Raw genomic sequence first — 22,181 nt, 5'->3', positions numbered from 1 at the left:
GAAATACAATTACTGACTTTTACTGACATTGGTTTAGAGCAAGAACAAGTTTTCCCAATGGGGTACTTAGCTTTAGTTGAAGACTTTGGTTCTGAAACTCGAAAACGAAAATTTCAGGAGTCAGCTGACTGTCAGTTGCGAAACTGCTTCTGCTTCAGGCACCACACGGCAAGAAAGACTGGAGTAATGGCGTCGGCTGCATGCTTTATACTCCTGACTACCTGATGTCACGGAAGATGAGACAGCAACCAACACATTACCCAAGACTTTGATAATCAGGCCGACTGAGGGCTACTGCAAGCAGATAACCCAAATGTGATGACTAACAGTGAAACACGAAGAACATGTAGTTTCAAACAGGAGAGGATGCAGCATGGAGCCCCAGGGTACTCCTCTGGTGACAGGTCTTTTGGTAGAGTTGATCTCACTGATCCTGACATCTTGGGTCCTGTCTGTGAGTCAGCTGGCAAGCCAGCAAGTTATGTAAGGATTTATGCCTGATTCTGAGAGATAGTTAACAATACTTGAGTGGGATATTGTATCAAATGCCTTGGCCAGGTCAGAGTAGGTGGTATGCACCATTTTCCACTCATCCATAGCCATGGTGACTCTCTTGAAGAAGTCTACCAGGTTATGTGGGCGAGACCTTCCCTTAACAAAGCCAAACTGGGATGGGTCCAGTGTCTGTATGTTCCCATGTCCTTGTTGATCATTTCCATGCCAATTCATTCCGTGGCTTTGCATATTAGACTTATCAGACTGATGGGTCTGTAGTTCCCAGGGTCAGTTGAGGGTCCACCTTTATGAAGGGGGTTGATTGTTGTGGCCCTGCATCTACTGGCATGTAACCTGCTTTGAGAATGTAGTTGAAGAGTGCCTGAAGTGGTAACGAGAGATATTGTAAGGGCCCACTGAAGCAGTATTATTGGCCTTAGTGCGCATCTCCAGGACCTGCTCCCTGTTGATTGATGGAGGAGATATGCTAGAAGGGATTTCACAGGGGGTAGTGGGGAGAGTTAGGGGGTGAAGTTACAGCTAAATTTATCAGCCATAAGATTTGCTATGTCACCCTGGTTAGTCAAGGTTGTGGGTTAGTGAAGGGTGTGCCATTTACCATCAGTTCTACACCCTGCTGAGTATTACTTTTAAGATTCCCAACATAGCTGAAGAAGACCTTGCAATTGTCCTTGGCCTGGAGGCTTCCCTGACCTCATAACTGACCTTGATGGACTTGTTAGACCTCTTAGTTTCATGATCAGTTAAATCAGAGAGCTCTTGGCTCTATGAGAGTTGCTCTTTTTGATTTTGGCCATGACTTGTTATCTTTTGGTATATAGCTTGTTAAGGTAAGGATTCCACCAGTGTGGGGTTTTTTTGGTGTTAGATCTGGGCTTAATTCTGGTAGGTACAGCAGCCTCAATACAGGCATTTACATGTTTTTGTAGGGCTTCTGTAAATAATTCTGCACATGTAGCTGTGTTCTTGAGGTTTGGGGGAGCTGTGACTTTTGACAGACTGTTGCTTGATAGGATGTAGTTTGCTTTATATAGTTTCTAACTGTTACGGGTTAAGTTGGGTTTTTGGGTTGATTTTTATTTTTATTTTGAGGGAGACAGCATTGTAGTCCAACTTCACCAATAAGAACATGACACAGTGGGGGGGGTAGTTGTGCCCTTCTTCCATTTGGTTAGTACTAGTTTCAATATGTTTGATCCTCTGATAGGAGAGTGCACTATGTGGTCTTGGGTGTTTGTGTTGATAAAGTCCAGGAAACGTTGTGCCTATAAAAGGCTCTAAGGGGATGAATAAAGTTTTAAACAATACGATTACAAAACAATTTCAAATTATTGACCATGTGGACCTTTTGGAACTTTAAAGGTTGCAAATACTCTTGAGACCAGTCTTACACTCTCATACTATTTTCTTAGTTAGATGCCACACTTCAACAGATCCCCTTGGCCTTAATGCTTTATTTTTAACATTTATCACTGTATTTCCAGCTTAGCGATTATTTTTATGTTTTTTCATCCCACTTAGGTTTTCATTTGTATATCTATACACATATTCATTCATATTATGATTTTCTTTTGACACACAAACCCAATGAAGCATTTATTTGATACGAAAATGATCCTTGTTAAAAGTTGTATATTTATTAATATTTATTCTGGTAGATGTCTATTGGTAGATTTTTCTTAATCATTTCAGTCATGTTTTAGTTAGTTGGTTTCTTAATTAATAAAGTTATGATTAGTTGGTTAGCATATACAAATGAGGTTATAATTTGTCTCTAGCTTTCTGGATTCAGTTTTAGTTAGCACAGTCTCTGATTACACTATAGTGTTTAGAGGAAGGGTAACTTGGCTAAAGGAATGATTTTAATACTTTTATTACCCTTAACAGAACCACCCTCTGTAACCACTCCCTTGTTAGAAACAACCTGATTACATATAACGAATATTTTTGATGCTTATCATAATACTCAACTAGGATTCCTTCTCTGTGTGTTTTAATAAAGGATATTCCATTTTTAACTCAACTGTGGACCACGTACTATTTTCTATTTGATTATTATGGAGCACGTATTTTATAGTTATATTTTACGGTTTGATTTTTATTAAGTGAACGAAGTGCATAACAAAATTTAGGAAGTGAACATCACACACTCCACACTGAGAAATTTTTTTTTTTTTTATAAAGAGCAAATAACACATAATACTGATTTAAATATTAAGTTAAGTGCAATTATAAATGTAGTTTAAATGTACTTGCCTGGATGCAAAATGTAGTCCAATGCTTTGTTATCAAGCTTCCAAGTTTCCAGCAGTCCCAAAACTACTTGGAGAAGAATTCTGGACAAAGCCAAAATAATGCGGGGGGTACCCAGAACCAGGGATAGATTTTAAATATTGCTCTTTGCTCTTATAAACTTAGAAAGTTGCCAGAATAACAGGTTTTGTATTAACATGCATTTTCTCAAGGGTATGGAGGCTGAAACTCAAATGTCTGTAATTATTTTAATGACTTCAGTCCTCAAATATTTACCTGGAAACCATACATTTTATGAGGAACAGAGCAACACATGAGGCAAAAATATGGATATTCTGCAACATTTTGAACAATTGAGAGGTATCCCTGATCTGCATTATAATCCAAATGACTTCCATGCACATCACTATGCATTTATATACTTATTCAGGATAAATAAATTACTTAAGCATCAACTCTTCCACTCCCATGCAGTTATGCATTTCTCTTCCTACTGCCACAAGTGTAACATTACATGTATCTACTTCCCTAAGGTGCTTCTTACTTGAAATAATGAACACCATGCCTTTCATAAATACATGTTACTGCAAAAATCATCAAAAGAAATAAATCCTTGAGTCACTATCTACTTCATTCTACATATTTAAATATGAGGGTAATAAGAGTAAGGGTCCCCAATTCCTCTACTTTGCACTTTCTTGGTTCAAGAAGTTGGTTGGTGCCCATCTACTAGTATCTCCTCGTTAAACTACAAATGTATATTCATCAACAAATATTTTCCTTATTCAACCATTCACTGGTTGTTACCCTCTACCCAAATAACCCAATATATCAGTATCATCTCATATAGTTAGCAATGCTGTCAGATGCCAAGTTTGACAATATACTATTTCCTAAAAGAAAAGAAAAATCAAATATTTTGTTTAAAAACATGATTCTCTGGGCAAGATGGAATAAATTGACTGTCAATATTACATTTATTTGTTTTAATATTGAATTAATTTTCTTTTCTCTGTTGAGTTGGATATCCATGGTGTGAATGACTTATACACTTAGCTGCATAGCTTTGATATTAGAAGTGAAGCTGATTCATTTCTTGCTCCTGTTTGCTTTGGTCTTTTGCTCTGAGTGTTTTGGGCATCAGTGAAGCGAAGCCTCAAGAGTATTGTTCATCTATTGCTCTATAATTTTGCTGTGTATATTGTTGTTTGTCATGCTGGGGCCAATTTGGATGGCTTTTTGTAACACTGATTTCTTCACTAGGTACCATATTTTCATGGCATTTTATCTCCTAGCTTTATCTTTAGATAAATGTTTTATCACCTCAGACACCATCCTTTTTATTGTACTCTGTAAAAGTTTTGTTTGAAGTCTAATTATTTGATTTTGATGCAACTGACGTTTATTTCTTTGTGCATTGATTGATATACTTATGTCAATGATTTGTTTTGTTTTTTCAGTTCATGTTATAACTTTAATTGGATGGGTCTGTCATCTGTGAAGTGGACAGCTGGCCTTCCACATTCAAGAGACTGGTATTACTTACATATTATGTTACTGTTGTGGTACTGACATGTATTACTTGTGCATATTGCTGTGTCATCAAGATTTTAGGGGTTTACAGTGACTTCTCTAAAATCTGACTGGAATGCGCTTATTGAAATTGATTGTTCTCTGCATCTGTCATTGGACATCACTGCATTTTGGCAAACATGACACTTAAATTTTATTTCTGATGCATATTTTGTTGTAGCCTCTTTCACAATTTTATATTCGTTTTGATGTCATTGCATGGATATTTTTTTACTGTTGCAGTTTGCAAACCCTGTAAAGCCAGTAAAGCCCAAACTGTATGAAATCTTGTAGTTGTTTTACCATCTTCATTTAATGATCCATGTGTCTTGCCTCATGCATCAGTTTTATTCCGTCTGTCAGATATAGTATTTCCAATTGTCATCTTTTTGCTTATGAATTCTGATTTTCTTGTGTATTCTGTTTTTATTTGCTGCTGTTCAGTTTTGCTTTCCTGCCTTGATTCTTTATTTTTTATTGAATTTTTGTTCTTTGTTTACTGTTATGGAGCCAGTAAATGGCACTGGATCAATGTTTTTTGAAAGCTGCTATTTATGAAAATGACATTTGAGATGAAACCCCCATGCCTACTTTTGTGCTACTTATACAAATGCTGACAGGATTGTTTGACAGTTAGCAGTATGTATAGGACTAAAGCTCTGAGCTGTTAATGAGTTGCTTCCTGTCTGTGCCCAGGGTTCAGGGATTGATTCCTTCCACTTCTACTGTGTGACTGAGCAAGTCACTTAACCAGTCAGTTCTCCCTGGTCACATCTGAAAGGTAACAATTTGTTCAGCATTCTTACCTAGTCAACAAATAGATCAAATAAAAAAAATGTGGGATTATGTGGAAAGTACAATTTTTATACCCTACAGCAATCCTGCAGCCACAGGATTTACAAGCTAAAAAAACACATTTTAGCACAGAATTTTCAACCATGAGTTTTTAAGTGGGTTTAAGTGAGAAAAATGAATATCAGTGAGCATGGCATATGCTTAAAATATTATCTTGTCAGGGTGCAGTTTGTGAAACCCTACTTTATTAACTACTCTACACTTCTGTCTTTATTATAATGTATTTCAAGAGACTTAGAAATAATGAAATTATCTGTATTAATTTCTACATTACATCTCTTTGAACATGTTGCCCCACCCCCTTATTTCATGGTCATAAGCTAAGTACATAGTGCATTTAAAGAAAAATATAGATAATTACCAGGCTGGAGCGCCTTCTGTGTGGAGTCTGCATGTCCTCCCCACGGTCGAGTGACACTAAAGAAATGCAGGTAGGTGCGAGCGTGAATGGGCATGCCTTCTTTGAAGGTTGGGCGTCGGGCTGGCAACTCGGCACCATAAAAATCCATTGCCAATCATGAGCGGACCGGAGTTTCGCTATGGTGATCCCTAACTGGGAAAAGCCAAAAGACTATATATATATATATATATATATATATATATATATATATATATATATATATATATATATATATATATAGACAATTACCAGAATTACATGTCTGTGCTTAATATGGCTATTTCAGCAAAGTTTCATTAAAACAATATATTCAAACCAACTCTTGAATGACAGCTGCCATGCCTCATATCAGGAAAACATGTTTTCATTCCCAAAATGATATTTTGAATAATCATTATTCCTATAAATAAATCATGAGTATTTTGGAAGTTTGTGCAAAATACCACTAAAGTTACTGCATTTACTTGGTTAAATGTCTATTTATATATTTGGCAGTTTTCAATATTTTGGCCTATAAATTACAGCATATACAATTGTTTAGACTCCCTTTTGAAATGAAAAGTTTTTTTTACCATATCTATTCCAGCATTATTTCTTATTTAATTCTAAAAGAGATTTTTCATTCACAGTGCAAGATCAAAATGACAGCGAGATTTAAAAATGCTAAAAACTTTTTATCTGTAAGGTGATGTCATATCAATAGAATGACAAAAATCTGGGACAAGATTACTGGGTCCCAACAAATATGTGAATGATGAATATAACTTCATAATGCTAACAACCCCCAAAAAATGGCACAAGTGCACAATAAAATACTAGTAATCCTGAAAACCAGCGCATTGTTAGATTTTTGTGATATAGTTTAAATTCCTGCTTTTGGAATTCTTGCATTAGTACAGATGAAGTCTCTTCAAGTGTGTAGGGGACAAAAGCATTATTTAGGTGAATTGCTTTTTTATTTCTCATCTCTGGAGTGTTGGTGTGTTTTACCTTTAGATTGCTGCCTCCCTGCCACAGTGCACTGGTTTTCAGGCTTACTACAACTTCATATTGTTGTCATTTTTCAATCCAGAATTTATAATTTACACATTGTTTTGGATGCTGTCATAAACATTGTATCTGTAATTTTCTGATCCAAGGTTACTTGCTGCACCTGATGACGTTTCATTCTTGCAATATTAAATAAAACTGGGAAGAAACAAACTACTTTGGCACTGGCAAATGCATATTTATTTCTGGAACAAGATATGACATTAGTCCTGTCATCTGCATACAGTACAAAGTGCATTGTGTAATCCAAATCTTGGTAATCTGATCAATTTCAATTTTGGGGTCAGTTTTGTCATAGCATATGATGACAAGCATAAATTGTTAAGGGTTTGATAACTTGGAACAGCTATCTCATTGAAAAAAATATCAGAAAACACCGTAAATGAGGCAGAACTCAAATCAATGTAGTAGCAGGCTAGTAACTTGCACATTGTGGTCTGAGTAGTCCAAAAAGTGATTTTATTTATATAGTAACAGTGTTATGTTTATATAATTCCAGAGCCACTAAATGACCATAGAAATTAACAATTGCTATTATTTCAGGTATATAAGGTAGGACTTGTAAGGGTGTATCTTTTCTAGCTCTGATGTTAAATTTAAGAAGCAGCAGAATCTGATGCTGAAAGTAAAAATTTCACAATTATAGCAGGAGGAAAAACTGAAAAAATGTATTCCAAACTGGATATTGTGTCATATCATATCATACATGAGATTATTAAGCATTGTACCTTTACGCTGGTGCCACAAGTCTGGATATTGTGTTATATGTCATCATATACACTTGGCAGTTCATTAAAGAGTCTTGAGAAATGCATATCATGTCTTCTGTTCTCTTTTCTCCACTACCTTGAGTCTGTATGTACTTATTTGTGTATGTATATGACAAATACAAAATTTAAGTAAAGTCACTAGATCCAGAAAATGAATATTTGATATAATATCATACAAACTTTACCTTTTACAGCCAGCACAAGTGCGTCATTGAGAAGTGATGATATGGTTCCATCCTCTTTGATACTCCACCTTTGACGAGCTTTTCTGTTTTCTATGCAAAGGGCTACTTTAGATCCAGGAGTATCTTGGCCTCCAATGATATCTAGACACATTTTGGTGGCCTAGAGGAAAACAAAGACTGATAATTATTTATTTAAAAATAGAAGTTTTGTTTGACAACACTCCCATGATTTCTGACTTAGCTCAGTTGTAATATATTGTATGTAATTAAGTAAATAGCAAACGTAATGTCTGTAACACATGGATTATGTTAACTGTATGTTTTCAATGTGACTCTGAACAACTTAGTAACCATGTCAACGATCCTGAGTCACACATTGTATAACAGGAGGCTGCAGAAATTAAGAAAAAGAGTACTTCCAGGTACTGTCTATATAGAGCTTTGCTGCCTTTATTAGTGTGTCATCCATTGAAAATCAATGCAACTATAGCTGTTAGAGTACTAAAATAGCTGAAACCTAGCTTTTGTAGAATGAAAAGAGAGACAGTGAGTGAGGATGGCTCTCAACTGTCCAGATTTTCACAGAATGTCCAGATTTTTGTCTCATATTTTTTGACTGTTCTACATAAAATTTGTGCTTTTCTGGCAAATCATTCAGGATTAAAATCACTAATAATGACAGACATTTGAGTTTCAGACTTCATATCCATCAGAAAATACATGCTAATGTAAACCTATTATTCCAGCAACTTTCTAAGTTTACAAGAGCAATATTTAAAATCTGTCCCTATTTTTGGGCCTTTTCCCCCATTATTATTGGTTTTGTCTAGATTTCTTGTACAAACAGATTGAGATATAGGCAGGAATGACAAAGTAATTCACTGGGAACTCAAAAAGTAGCTCTTAAATTGTTATATCAACAACACTAGGTTCAGGAGAAAGTGCACCTTATTCAGTTTTACAAGGGTAAAAGGGGGAGAAAAGTATGTAAAATATAAATCAATTCCTGTTCTATAGTGAACATTTCCAGACACAGACACATGCATTCTGCTCCGAGTTTCAGTCAGTGCTTTGAAGGACAAAAGTGTATGTAGATACTGACAAGTGTGGTTATGAAAACAGGAAATCTGTCTAGAAATATTCTTTATTTCTTTAATTACATACATTCATAAAGCTACTTAGATTAGGAAGCAAAAAGACATAGTACATTTGGATTGCTTGTGTGCTTTCAATACTGAATAAAGTTTTAAGCCTGTTCAAAAGCTGAATGATGTTGGGTTAAATAGTTCCTTCCATAAACAACATGGTGGCTCACAAAAAAAGAGTTTGAGAGGTGAGACTGGGAGAGAGATAATTGTGAATAACAGTAAAAGGCATTCTGCAGGATTTCATCTGGGAACCTTCCAAAAGTTTGCATTTAGAATGTGCCATATCCTTTTAATGCCCTGCACATTAAATGTGTGATAATGTTAAGAGTAGAAGGAACAGTAATGCTTAGCAGGTATTCAAATATTTTCTAGAATATTCTGAATGTTTTGTCTTAGTGGTTCATTTTGTATGAACTTTCATGTAAATAAACAATATGTGTGTTTTATAAGCCAACTCTTCTTACTGCTTTTGTGACAAGCATTTTCTGGGGAGAAGGGAGATTGCAAATAAGAGTTTCAGGTTTGCAAACAGATTAATTTTCAGTGGGTGCTGCAGTTTGTATTGTTGCTTAGGATAACTGCAGAAAAATATCCTTAAGTGGTGATCTCCTGTGATGATTTTGCTTTTTTAAAATATTTGGCATCCTTAGCAGACAAGCAGTGGAAGAAACAAGCATGCCATTGACAGATTACAAATGCAGTTAAGTTGTGTACAGACTGTATTTCAAGACTTGACTGATGTTAAAAAATTAAAAAGTGTGGAGCTGTATTCCCTAAAGTATCATACAATATGAGGAAATTTCATTTAAACTACAAAGGGAAACTTTCTTTTTAAATGTGCACAGACTGAATTAAGGAATGGTTAAAATGACTACAGGTGACAGTTGTTTCTATGTCTGTCATTGGAAAGAATTTGTATAACCAGGGGCTGCTCAGCTCCTGAAATGCAGTCACTAATGGGATTAAGAAAGCTCCGTCCATAGAAACTCTTAAAGGTGATCTGGATCACTGCTTTGGTACAAAAATTATATGATTTTTTTTACACTCTTTGCCTGTGCTGTCGATCATGAGCCCCTTCCACAGCCAATTAGACCCCATCGGTGGGTACGCTTGGAAGGACTGTCATTCACACATCCTTTAAGGGTGGTTTAGAGTCTTCTGCTTAGTTTCCCAGGCCCTAACACACACACACACACCTGGCTAGGAGTGGGAGGAGAGCATGCAATGGACAGATGGCCGAGGCCATTCTCTCACTACCACAAGCGTCGTTACATCCAGCATTCCTGCTCACCCCCAAGGAATGAGCAGTGAGCTCCTTGTTCTCCACAAAGAGTTAATACCACCTAGAGTGCCTCTGAGTGCATACTAACCACACACTCCCAAGAGAAGCAAGTGGGCCACACTCCTTCACTCTTACCTTGCCTGTCTGCAAAAGTGCAGGAACCAGTAATTGACTCCAGTTGCCCCCTGTGCCACATCACCAGGCTTAGGAATTATGCAATGCTAATGGAAGGAAATGTCAGACATACTGGGCGCTGTCACCTTCTGTTTTGATGGTTAGTCAGAGGGCATTCAGCAAGTTAATATCTAGAAGAATCTTGTTTCTTAAAATGTATATTTAATTCTGTTAATACAAAAAACAAAAATACAAAATCATATATTTATTTCATGTTTCCAAGCATATTAGTACCTGCATTTATGGGCAGGTCTTTGCTGACTCTGAATCAGCATTTCTCATCGATAGAACACAGGGCATCAAGCATCTGGAACATGTGGCAGATTTCTAAAGAATGCAGGCTAGGGATCACAAACACATGACGTGGGTGTAGGGAGGGCTTTGCTCCCATTACCCATCTCTTCATAAAGTGTTAACTGGATAAAGTCTGAACTCATTGAGTTCACCTTCATGGTATTCAACTCATTGATTGTTTTACAAAGAAAATCACTCCTAGTGCAGTGTGTGTGTGTGTGTGTGTGTGTGTGTGTGTGTGTGTGTGTGTGTGTGTGTGTGTGTGTGGCGTGTGATGTCTTCTCTTTTCTCATGTGGTTATGCATCTCTGGAGTTAATATAACTGATTATGGGGGCTGTGAGAGAGAAAATCCATGTTAACCTTGGACTGTATAAACTGAATAGAACTGGTTCTTTAGTGTGTGATGATCAGCATTTATTTAAATGGCTGAAGCTCTTTCTGCAGACATCATTAAAGAGTTTTTCTGACTGTCAGTGTAACATACCACAGCATGCTTATGTCTTGAGCCCTTCAATATGCCTTATCATCTTTGCTTGCTGTCAGGGCCCACTTCTGTCAGTTGCTACCTGAAGCAATTCTGAACATCTAGAGGATGAGGAATAAGGAGCACTTCTCTGACTGGCTACTGACTGTTTCAACCACCAGTCAAAAGTCTTGTTACTGTTGGCAGATCTCCTTACACTCCTGGGGTAAGTTTCTTGTGGCAACAACCACTGGAATCCCTATGCCATACTGCACTGTATCACTACTTTTAGGTTACTTAAGTGGGGATGAAACAAGCAACAGCCAAGCCAAATACTTCAGCAGTACGGAGTCTATGCTAGTTAGAAACAGCCTGTTCTTTACTTGCAAATGATGTGACCGGTTAGTATGAAGTCAAACATCTGTCCTGAATGTTCACTCCACAAACCCAGAGCAGAAGTACACAGTCTGTTGCTGACTATGGCTAGGAAGCTCTGTCCAATGGCCTTGTTAAAGTACTGTGAGCACAAGTGTTCCTCTCTTGCTGAATGTAGAATTTTAAATTTTGTTTTGTTTCCTACCTGTTCACCTTAGGCCCCAGCCTACACCATATATTCAATATTGTCTTTATTCATTCCCTTTAAGGGTAAAAGCTGGGCAGGGACCCTCCTCACCCTAAGATTATCACATTGCAGAGACAGACTTTTCACATCATGCTTTATCTACATCTCTCCTTCACCTTACTCATGTTGATGTCCACCTGGAAATGTGCACTTGTGATGTTGTTGATGTTAACATGGAAATGTGCTCATGTGTATATCCCACTACAGCAGCCTTTTCAGCATGTCTGCAAGCTTAATTCCACAGTGTGGAAGTAAAGGATCCCTCTTCCACCTCCTGGAAAAAAATGAGTCGACTACTGACCACTCAGCTTTCATTCCCTTGTCAGTGCTGTAGTAGTTGGGAGGCTAACCTAAGACCAGTGATGAAAGTATACAGTTTAACTTAGCACCATCATGCAGGCAAGTTGACTATTTTTTTTTTTTTTTTGTATATGCCCTCCAATGACTGACTGGTATTTGTGCATTCATCTTGGCATGCATTGCTATAATGCCAGTGAGTTGAATGCCTTATTAATACTGACTGTCCAGTGACCCAACTACAGTGTTGGTTTGTTATGTTTTCTTTCATCTGGGTCCTGTTTTTTTGCCTACCCAGCTGCCCCCATGCCCTCTAGCCACTTGCCATGACTTCTGTTTCCATTAGCCACTGAGTATACCAAGCCAAGATGGACTTTTCTGTTAGCTGCCACAATGTAAGAATGCTACTGCTCATAAAACATCATATAAAAGTCTGAGTGTTCTCTGTAGACTGACCTATACCTTCTGTGTCCTGCCTAATCCACTGCTATCTTTTAATCATATTATATTAACTTCATATGAATGGGGATGGAGAGAGCATAGTAGCCTGCATGGTGATATTGGTTCTCACGTTAGTCATGGGAAGGGGAGGGTTATAGCCTAATTAGAAAATCCCTCATTGCTTACATTATTAGATGTAAGTGAGGGTACAAAAGACTTCCTTCTCTGCCTAGATGATGTCCCACCCCAGCTGGTTCTTGCCTTTGCTCCAGGGATTCCCTAAGTGTGGGGGACGAGTGGTTTAAGCCAGTAGGAAGGGGGCTGATGGTAGGCAGACATGGATGCAGAAATGACATACGTTCTCAAAACTAATTTGATTTAAGATGTTCTGATAGAACTATGTAGAATTAAACTACTGCATATAATCCCCACCTGTGGAAGAGGGTAACTGACCTATATATGTATAATCATTCACTTCAGTTAATGATCAGATACATAGTGTAGATATAATTGTTCATTGCCGTTACTGGGAGTGAACTATAATGAAATCTAGCAAAAACAAAAGTTACTTATATCTGGTGAATTTAAATTTTTATACCATTGTGTTAACCACAACTATTAAAAAACTATTTCCAAAAAGTTTATTTATTGTGAAACATAAAATAAAAAGTTAAGTGCTGCTAAAACAGAAGATGACCTCTTGCGATTTTTAAGAAGCATTGCAATCATTGTCAGAAATGAAGATTCTACATATTTCAGTTAGCAATGAATGCAGTAGGCAGATAACAATACCTTAATTAAATAACCACTCAATGTAAAAAAGTGATGTAACTGTATTAAAAGCTGTTTTGAGTCACTTTCCATGAATGTAGGGTGAGTATCAGTATATATCAACATTTCTCATGAAGAGCAATCCTCATGGCTGATGAATGCAGTTAACCGACTTAGCTAAAGAAGTGATAAAATCCCAAGGAAGATTGCCCATTGATTACAAACATGGGAGCTGCACATCTCCCATAACATGCATGCAATTATAAATAATTCTGAACTGGTTATGATGACAAAGGCATATTTCCTGAGTTTAGGACATCAGTTACTATGTTTTTTTATTATTTTTAGACTTGTATGACATTTAAGTTGTTGAGTCCTCCCTCCCCAATCTCAGTTCCATTTGTTGCACACCTTGTCAGCTCTCAGCAGTTGCCAAAACATGCAATACTTATCAGCTGAGTCTTCTTCCTGCAGTGGGATTGTACTGCGCAGCTCACACTCATTCAGAGGTTAAGTATGAAATGACAAAAAGATGACTGCAAGCATCTTACATACTGAGGACACAGTGCAGATGTACATACACCTAAACACATTGATGTTCTGATCTTACATACTGAGGACACAGTGCAGATGTACATACACCTAAACACATTGATGTTCTGATCTTACATACTGAGGACACAGTGCAGATTTACATACACCTAAACACACTGATGTTCTGATCTTACATACTGAGGACACAGTGCAGATGTACATACACCTAAACACATTGATGTTCTGATCTTACATACTGAGGACACAGTGCAGATGTACATACACCTAAACACATTGATGTTCTGATCTTACATACTGAGGACACAGTGCAGATGTAAATACACCTAAACACATTGATGTTCTGATCTTACATACTGAGGACACAGTGCAGATGTACATACACCTAAACACATTGATGTTCTGATCTTACATACTGAGGGCACAGTGCAGATGCACATACACCTAAACACATTGATGTTCTGATCTTACATACTGAGGGCACAGTGCAGATGTACATGCACCTAAACACATTGATGTTCTGATCTTACATACTGAGGACACAGTGCAGATGTACATACACCTAAACACATTGATGTTCTGATCTTACATACTGAGGACACAGTGCAGATGTACATACACCTAAACACATTGATGTTCTGCCGTGCTTCCTGTCTGCAGTGGTCTGGGAACACTGAGCAGTTGTCAGGTTCCCATGTAAGGGTCCCTTCCCACCTTCCTCCTCAAGTTGAAGAGCAGACAAGTCAATCCTATCTTCATCAGAGGGCTGGCTGTTTCTAGGTGTTGTTTGATTGGTAATCTCCCAGTTTGCTATACTCTGCTATATTTTGCTACATTGTATCATCCTCCTGTTATCAGCACCATTATGGAAATTGTGCATGCAGTGCCTTGGTTTGTGTTTTAGGCTTTCTGTTTTAGCGTTGCTAAACCATCTCATATGATTAATTTCATCAGCTTTTTGTTTCACAAAATTTCTTCCAGACATTTTTGAGAGCATCTGCCAGTGATCCCACTGCCTGTTTTCCAAAGTGGCTGAATTTTATGGACTGCTACTTTTGTTCTTCAGAGTAGCTTTTTAAGATGTCTTCCATATTTCGTATGTGGTGTGGGCATGACTAATCTTTCTAAGCCTGGTTATGTCTGGCAGTTAGGCACAGGCTTTGAGGGCTGTGAACTGTTAATCATCTACTTCCTATTATTCAGTGTTTAAGTTCCTCACCCTCCATTTGCCTGCTGCGTGACTCTGAGTAAGTCACTTAATAGATAATGCTCCCTGAATGAGTCTGATAAAGATCCAGTGCTCTAACCAGTTAACACACACAAATATGATAAGAGACCTTGGGACACAGGTGGACAGTAGTCTCTCCTTTGATAATCACATTGCCACAGTGGTCAGGAAATCCTTCTATGTGGCACACCTCATCACAAAAGGTTTCTCATCCAGAAAAAAAGAGGTCATTGTTCCCTTCTACTCATCACTCATTAGACCCATTATAGAGTACAATGCCCCTTTTGATATATACCTCACAAGACATCTACAACAACTGGAAAGGCTGCAAAAATACCTCACAAAGAGGATTACTGGCCTCAAACAGATGCCTTACGCAGACCGACTCAAAAAACTCCAGGTTTACTCTGTCGCATATCGCCTACTCAGAGGCGATCTCTGCCTAACATACAAAACTATGTAAAACCCAGAGCTGTTGGACATGCTCCACTTAAAGAAATCCCAATCCCTCCGAGCTACACGCTCTGGGGACCTAAACCTTGTCACCACAATAAAAAGAACATGCTGGAGGGATAGATTCCTGTCCCAGAGTCTTCCCATACTCTGGAACAGACTACCTATCTATGTCAAGCAGAGCTCTTCATTAGCACTCTTCAAGAAAAATCTTGATGATTGGATGGGTAATAGGAAATTCACCCCGGGGATCACTTCTGTGGTTCTGCTTGACAGGGGCACAGGAAAATAATTTTCTTGGGCGGCGAAAGCCAGGGTACCTTTTTGGCTAGGCTTGTATAGGCCCTAGGGCCAATAGCCTGGTATCTACCTATGAACTCATACCATGCTTTTCGGCCCCAAAACTTGGACCGAACCACAAAAGGAGGGGGAGTATCGATATTCATCAAAGATACCCACACCTCCAGGTTGGTGGCAAAGCACGAAGCATCAGAGACTATCCATGTGCAACTAACAGTGGGTAAAACTGCCTTCCAGTTTATAGCCTGCTACAGACCACCCTCCCAAACCCAGGAACCCCACTCGGCCTTCCTGAGAACACTGGAAAATATGAAGGTCTCTCCAAACACCATTATATTGGGCGACTTCAACTACCCAAACATAGACTGGGAGCATTACTCTAGCTCCAACACCCTAGCCCAAAGGTTCCTAGAATTTATAAACTCAAATGCTATGGAACAACTTGTTACCACTCCCACAAGAGGGGAAAACATACTGGACCTGATCATCACCAACATGGGGACTCTATGCTCCAGACCAGAAGTGTATCCCTCACTGGTAAGATCAGACCATAAACTAATCTCACTGGATATTCACATCCCGACCACATCCCCTGCCCAGAAAACCACAGTGAAAAACTTCTCTAAAGCAAATTTCACACTCCTCAAAACTGAGGTGGAATCCTTCAAAGCCCCCGGGCCTGTGGAAAATACGGCCCAGACCGCAGAATCCTTTATAAACTCATTCTATGAACACCTTCAGGAATGCATGGATCATGCAATCCCAAATAAAACCAAGACCCAATCCTCCAAAGGCAGACGTCCTGTCTGGTGGACCCCAGCCATAAACAAACTATACAATAGAAGGAGGAAGTTACTAAATGATAGAGCAAAATCCCAAAAAGGGAAGGCATCACTGATCAGTATTAGCAAAAAACTACGGGCACACATAAAATTGTCTAAGGCCAGCTTCGAGAGAAAAATTGCACAGGACACTAAGGATAATCACAAGGCTTTCTTTAGTTATGTTAGGAACCTGGGTGGCAATTCCCAGATATGCTCAGAATTAGTCCAAAATGACAAAAAATACACCGAACCCACAGACATTGCCAACATCCTAGCTGACAGGTTCAGCACAAACTACCCCCCCCCACCAAAAGGGCAAATATCTATCCCAGAGTGCTGCCCCCCTGACATCTCAGATGCTCAGGTAAGAGCCGCCCTCTCCAAAGCAAAAAACACAGCATCAATGGGACCAGATGGTGTCCCGAGCTGCATCCTACATGAACTCCAAGAAGAGCTAAACCCAAACATAAAACTACTGTTCAATCTCAGCCTTACTACAGGATATGTGCCCAAAGAGTGGCGTACAGCAACAGTGGTCCCTCTCCATAAAGGTGGTGCCTCAACGGATCCTGGAAACTATCGCCCCATAAGCCTGACTAGCTTGGTCTGCAAAGCTATGGAAAGGATCATCATGGACCTCATAAATAAAGATATTGGGGACCTACAAACACTGGATCCTACCCAGTTTGGCTTTGTTAAGGGCAGATCCTGCCTCTTAAACCTGGTTGATTTCTTTGAAACAGTCACCAAGGCCATTGACGAGGGAAGGTGGTCCACACAGCCTACCTGGACCTTGCAAAGCCTTCGATACAATACCCCACTCGGGCATTATAGATAAGCTCACCAGCTTAAATATAAACCCCTATGTCACTAGATGGATTGCAAACTGACTCAAGGACAGAACCCACATGGTTAGAATTGCTGGAGCCATGTCACACTCCAAACCAGTTACAAGTGGTGTCCCACAAGGCTCAGTCCTGGGACCTCTCTTGTTCGGTATATATTTCTCGGAGGTACAGGCCAACATGGAAGGACTGTGGCTGACCAAGTTCGCAGATGACTGCAAACTGGGTGCCATAATCGACTCTCCAGCCGACACAAGCATCCTCCAAAAGGGCCTCATAGAAACAGACAACTGGTGCCAGAGCCATGGCCTCAAGCTAAATGCCAAAAAGTGTATAGTCATCCCCTTTGGCAAAAACAAAGTGCCCACAAATTACCACATAGGTGGTAATCCATTAAGTACAGAAGAAGTAATTAGGGACCTGGGGACCCAAGTTGATAGCAACCTCTCATTTGACAACCACGTGGCCAAAGTGGTTAGAAAACATTTTATATAGCCCACCTAATCATGAAGGGATTCACATCTAGATCAGGGGAGGTCATCGTGCCTCTTTACTCATCCCTCATCAGGCCCATAATTGAGTACAATGCCCCTTTTGGGATGTACCTTACCAGACACCTGCAGCAACTGGAAAGACCCCAAAAGTACCTCACCAAGAGGATCAAAGGGCTCAAACAGATGCCATATGCTGCCCGGTTAAAGAAACTCCAGCTCTACTCAGTGGCATACCACCTGTTCAGAGGCGACCTGTGCCTGACATATAAAGCCATGTCCAACCCGGAATTAATGGACATGTTGCACCTCAGAAAATCAAAATCCCATCGAGCTACGCGCTCGAGAGACTTGAACCTCAGCACTGAAATAAATAGGACATGCTGGAGGGACAGATTCATAACCCAGAGGCTCCCTTCACTCTGGAATAAAATCCCAGTCCAGGTTAGGCAGAGTCCCTCACTGACTCTCTTCAAGAGGAATCTTGATGAGTGGATGGGAGATCATAGGTTTACCCCGGGTATCACTTCTGTGTCACTGTTAGACAGAGGCACAGTATACTAATCTCGAAAAAGGGCATAGCAAAATAAATTTAAAATGGGTGGCGAAAGCCAAACACATTCTGGCTAGGCTTATAAATGCCCTAGGGCAGATAGCCTAGTATGAACCTATGAACCTATGAACCTATGAACCATTTACCTGCTGCATGACTCTGAGTAAGTCACTTAATAGATAATGCTCCCTGAATGAGTCTGATAAAGGTCCAGTGCTCTAATCAGTTAACACATATAAATGCAATCAAACACATAAATAAATAAATTATAAAGGGGTAAAGGTGCAGTGAGATATGTTGAAATTCAGTTTAGTTTTAGTGTCTGTTTGGATTTGCTGGCCCTGGAGCTTTTGCTGATTTCACTTCGAGCAATAGGACAGTCCAGAACTTTGTTCAACAGTCTGGACTTAACTACTGGGACATTATTGAACATTGGACTTTAAGGGTGGTTGGGTTTGGCTGGTAATTTAAGTTGTCATCACACTGTTGTTTTGTTTTACTTTTGTTAATACATAGCTGCTTACTAATTGATTTATCTTAAGTTATTGTGTTTAGCTTGCATATACATCAAGTAACTCTGCATAACTTACAATATTAACAATATTTTCTTTTTATATTAGTGTAGTACTGGGTAAGAAGCATTATAATGAGATCAAAGTTAAAGTTTCTCAGCTGTCAGTCCTGGGCTCATTACTGGACCTCTGATGCCAATGGCACAAAGGGACATCATGCTGCTGCTATAGTAGCGTGGCAGGTATTAATCGTTACTAAGGTGGGCCAACTATTAATCAACACTGAAGTGGGTCAGCTACTAATCATCATTAAAGCAGGCCAACTATTTAGTCCTGCAACAGGCTAAGTATAAAAAAAACACTGAATTTGCTGCTACAATGCATGCAGCTGTGCTCCCCTCTTGTCATATGGAATCTGTTTCATATGTTATCATACTAGAGTAACGAAAGATAGTTCAACATCTTTCACCTAAATCAAGTCAGTGGAAAGGCTTGTCAGTAAAAATGAACTTGAACAGAACGTTCTTGTCAGATATTCCTGAGTAATGTTTTTTAGTTTTTCCAAGCTCCATTAGCTCTGGTTTGTTTTCAAGGGGCTGTGCCATGTCCCTTTGCCCTTCTCCAACAGACCACTCCCTCACACTAATTTCAGCACTGACATATTTCAGGGTAAATAAGAAATACATTTATTTTTAGGGAAGTGTCACAGTATATACATATTTCCTTATACACATTTGTGTCAAGGAAGTTACTTGTGCTGTCTGGCACTGAAAAAGTAGGCGTCCATCTTCTGTACTCCTTTGGCCCAAGTTGTTTATCTACTAGAATATAATTTGCCAGTTCCACTGTCCTTAGTAGTGTCTGCAGTAAGGAAATCATTTAGCCAAAATCCAGAGTCTACAAAACAAAACTTAAGATAAACAATGGGCACGCTTTAGTTCGTTAAGTTAAGCACATGTTTTTCATTCTTTTCCAACACATATTCTACTCAACAGATTTTTATTTACCTTAGATTTAATAAGACCACAGTTGTAGTACCAGATCTGGGTACTGCTGCCATTATGTGGGCAAACAGTCACTTTTGTTGATTTCTCATTCAGGATTTTACCAGCAGTCAGAAAAGTTCCTTGGGCCTGGTTTCTGATCCTGAGGTATACCTTAGGCTGATAAGAAAATACAGGCTCCATAAGTATTCATATATCACACCATTCAATGCTCAGGAAAACAATCATGCAATTACATTTGAAATACAGATATGATAAAAATAAATCTGACCATGAACTGAAGTGCTTTATTATAGCTAAGTAGCTGAGTAAGTAACAAATATACATGAATAATGTTACTGATGTACTATTTGTAAAACAGCTCTTTATGAAACAGGCATGCCACTGGATGATAATGTAGCCTATTTGTGGGAAACAATACATTAGTTTAATAACTGAAAGGCCATTTAACGCTTCTGGGATAATGCAATGAAGTACAATAATGCATATCACTGAAGTACTGATAAAATAATTCCATGTATGTAGCTTTTTTGGAATGGAAAATGAAAGTGACAATCTGAGTCTGAACTTACTGCAGTTCCTGTTGAAATATACTTGTCATTTTATTAAACAAACTATGCAACACATATCAGTATCAACAATAACTTTATTAATAACGTAAAGTTAATGATTCTTTGTAGCATCTTTCAGTGCACAGTACAAAAAGAGGTCTGTGGTCTATGTTATACAATTAGTGAAATAAGATACATTTATGAATATTATCATTGTTTGTTTTGTCTTTTGGCCGGTTAGGGGTCGCCACAGCAGAACTCCGGCCCGCTAATGATTGGCAGTTGATCATTGTCCATGCTGGAGTGAATGACTTGAGACATACCTCCCTGGACTACATGGAAAGAGACATGGAAGAGCTCTGGGATAATGTGACCCAGGCAGGTATGACCCTAGCCCTGAGCAGCATCCTGCCTTCGCCCAGAATGATACCACAGTATAAGGACAAAACAATTGACTTCAACAATTGGCTAAGCTTCTGGTGTCATTCAAAGGGAATCCAGTATTTGTCTGCCTGGGAAGATATGATCGACAAACCACGATGCTTTGCCAGAGATGGTCTGCACCTGTCACCCCTGGGATTCAGGTTACTGGCTAAAGCTCTTGCCACTCCTATAGTGCCTTTTTTAGGCAAGGTTCAAAGGATAAAACCACCACTGTAACAGATACAAGCATGCAAAATCTGAAGGTAATGCTACTCAATGCTAGAAGTCTAAATCTCAAAATGCACTCTCTCGAGGCACTCCTAAAAATGGAGAACATCGATATCTGTGTAGTGACTGAGACCTGGTTCAAGGCTACAGAGAGCACCCCTGCAATACCAGGCTACAACTCTTACCACACTTTTCAGCCACAAAACCAAGATCGAAACACTAAAGGTGGAGGAGTGTCCATATTCACCAAGGATATTCACACCTCCAGGCTAGTTGCCCAACACAATGCATCTGAAATTCTCCAGGTGCAACTAACACTAGGTAAGACTGCAATCCAAATTGTTGCTTGCTACAGATCCCCCACCATGCCCAAAGATTCTTACTACACCTTTCTAAACATACTGGAAAATATTAAGATACAACCAAACACCCTAATACTGGGTGATTTCAACTACCCTGCCATTAATTGGGAAAACTACTCGGGTACCAACTCCTTTTCCCAACGGTTCTTGGAATTCATAAATTCCAGTGCCCTGGATCAACTAATCCATTGTCCCACCAGGGGCTCCAATATCCTAGACCTGGTCATTACCAACATGGGAGATAGATGCACCACACCAGTGGTCACCCCCTCATTGGTCAGGTCTGACCATAAGCAAATCACCTTTGACATCCACATCCCACCCCACCCCCAGTAAGGAAACCTCCTTAAAAAACTTCTCCAAAGCCAACTTCATGCTACTGAAGTCAGAAGTAACACCCATGCAGATGGGATCTGGAAGTTTGACTGCAGAATCCTACACTAAGCCACTGTACAAGCACATCCACTCGTGCATGAATCGTGCCATCCCAAATAGAACCAAGATGTTCTTCTCCAAAAAAAGGAAGCCAATCTGGTGGTCCCCTGCTATAAACAAATTATACAACAGAAGGAAGAAACTGTTGCAGAATAGAGGAAAATCCCAGGATGCAAAAAACTCCCTCACCAGCCTCAGTAAGAAGCTGAGATCCCTCATAAAATCCTCAAAAGCTAGTTACGAAAATAAAATTGCCAAAGATTCCAAAGACAACCACAAGGCATTCTATAGTTATGTCAAGAATCTAAATGGCAATGCTCAGATCT

The 22,181-nt window shown here is 39.1% G+C and overlaps 1 protein-coding gene across 1 annotated transcript in view; it reads right to left on the bottom strand.

The window, feature by feature from the left end:
* Positions 1–22,181, bottom strand: part of LOC122802163 — a 1,241,087-nt gene that overhangs the window by 68,139 nt on the left and 1,150,767 nt on the right. Inside the window, exons 21-22 of the mRNA XM_044071837.1 lie at positions 19,860–20,015; positions 7,602–7,761 (exon numbers count right to left, since the gene is read on the bottom strand). Coding sequence (XP_043927772.1) covers positions 7,602–7,761; positions 19,860–20,015 — 316 coding nt within the window. The remainder of the gene's footprint in view (positions 1–7,601; positions 7,762–19,859; positions 20,016–22,181) is intronic.

This window comes from Protopterus annectens, chromosome 5.part0 (genome assembly GCF_019279795.1).
Source record: "Protopterus annectens isolate FY-2018-M chromosome 5.part0, PAN1.0, whole genome shotgun sequence".
NCBI classification, from domain to species: Eukaryota; Metazoa; Chordata; order Ceratodontiformes; family Protopteridae; genus Protopterus; species Protopterus annectens.
This window is presented reverse-complemented; position numbering and strand designations above follow the sequence as displayed.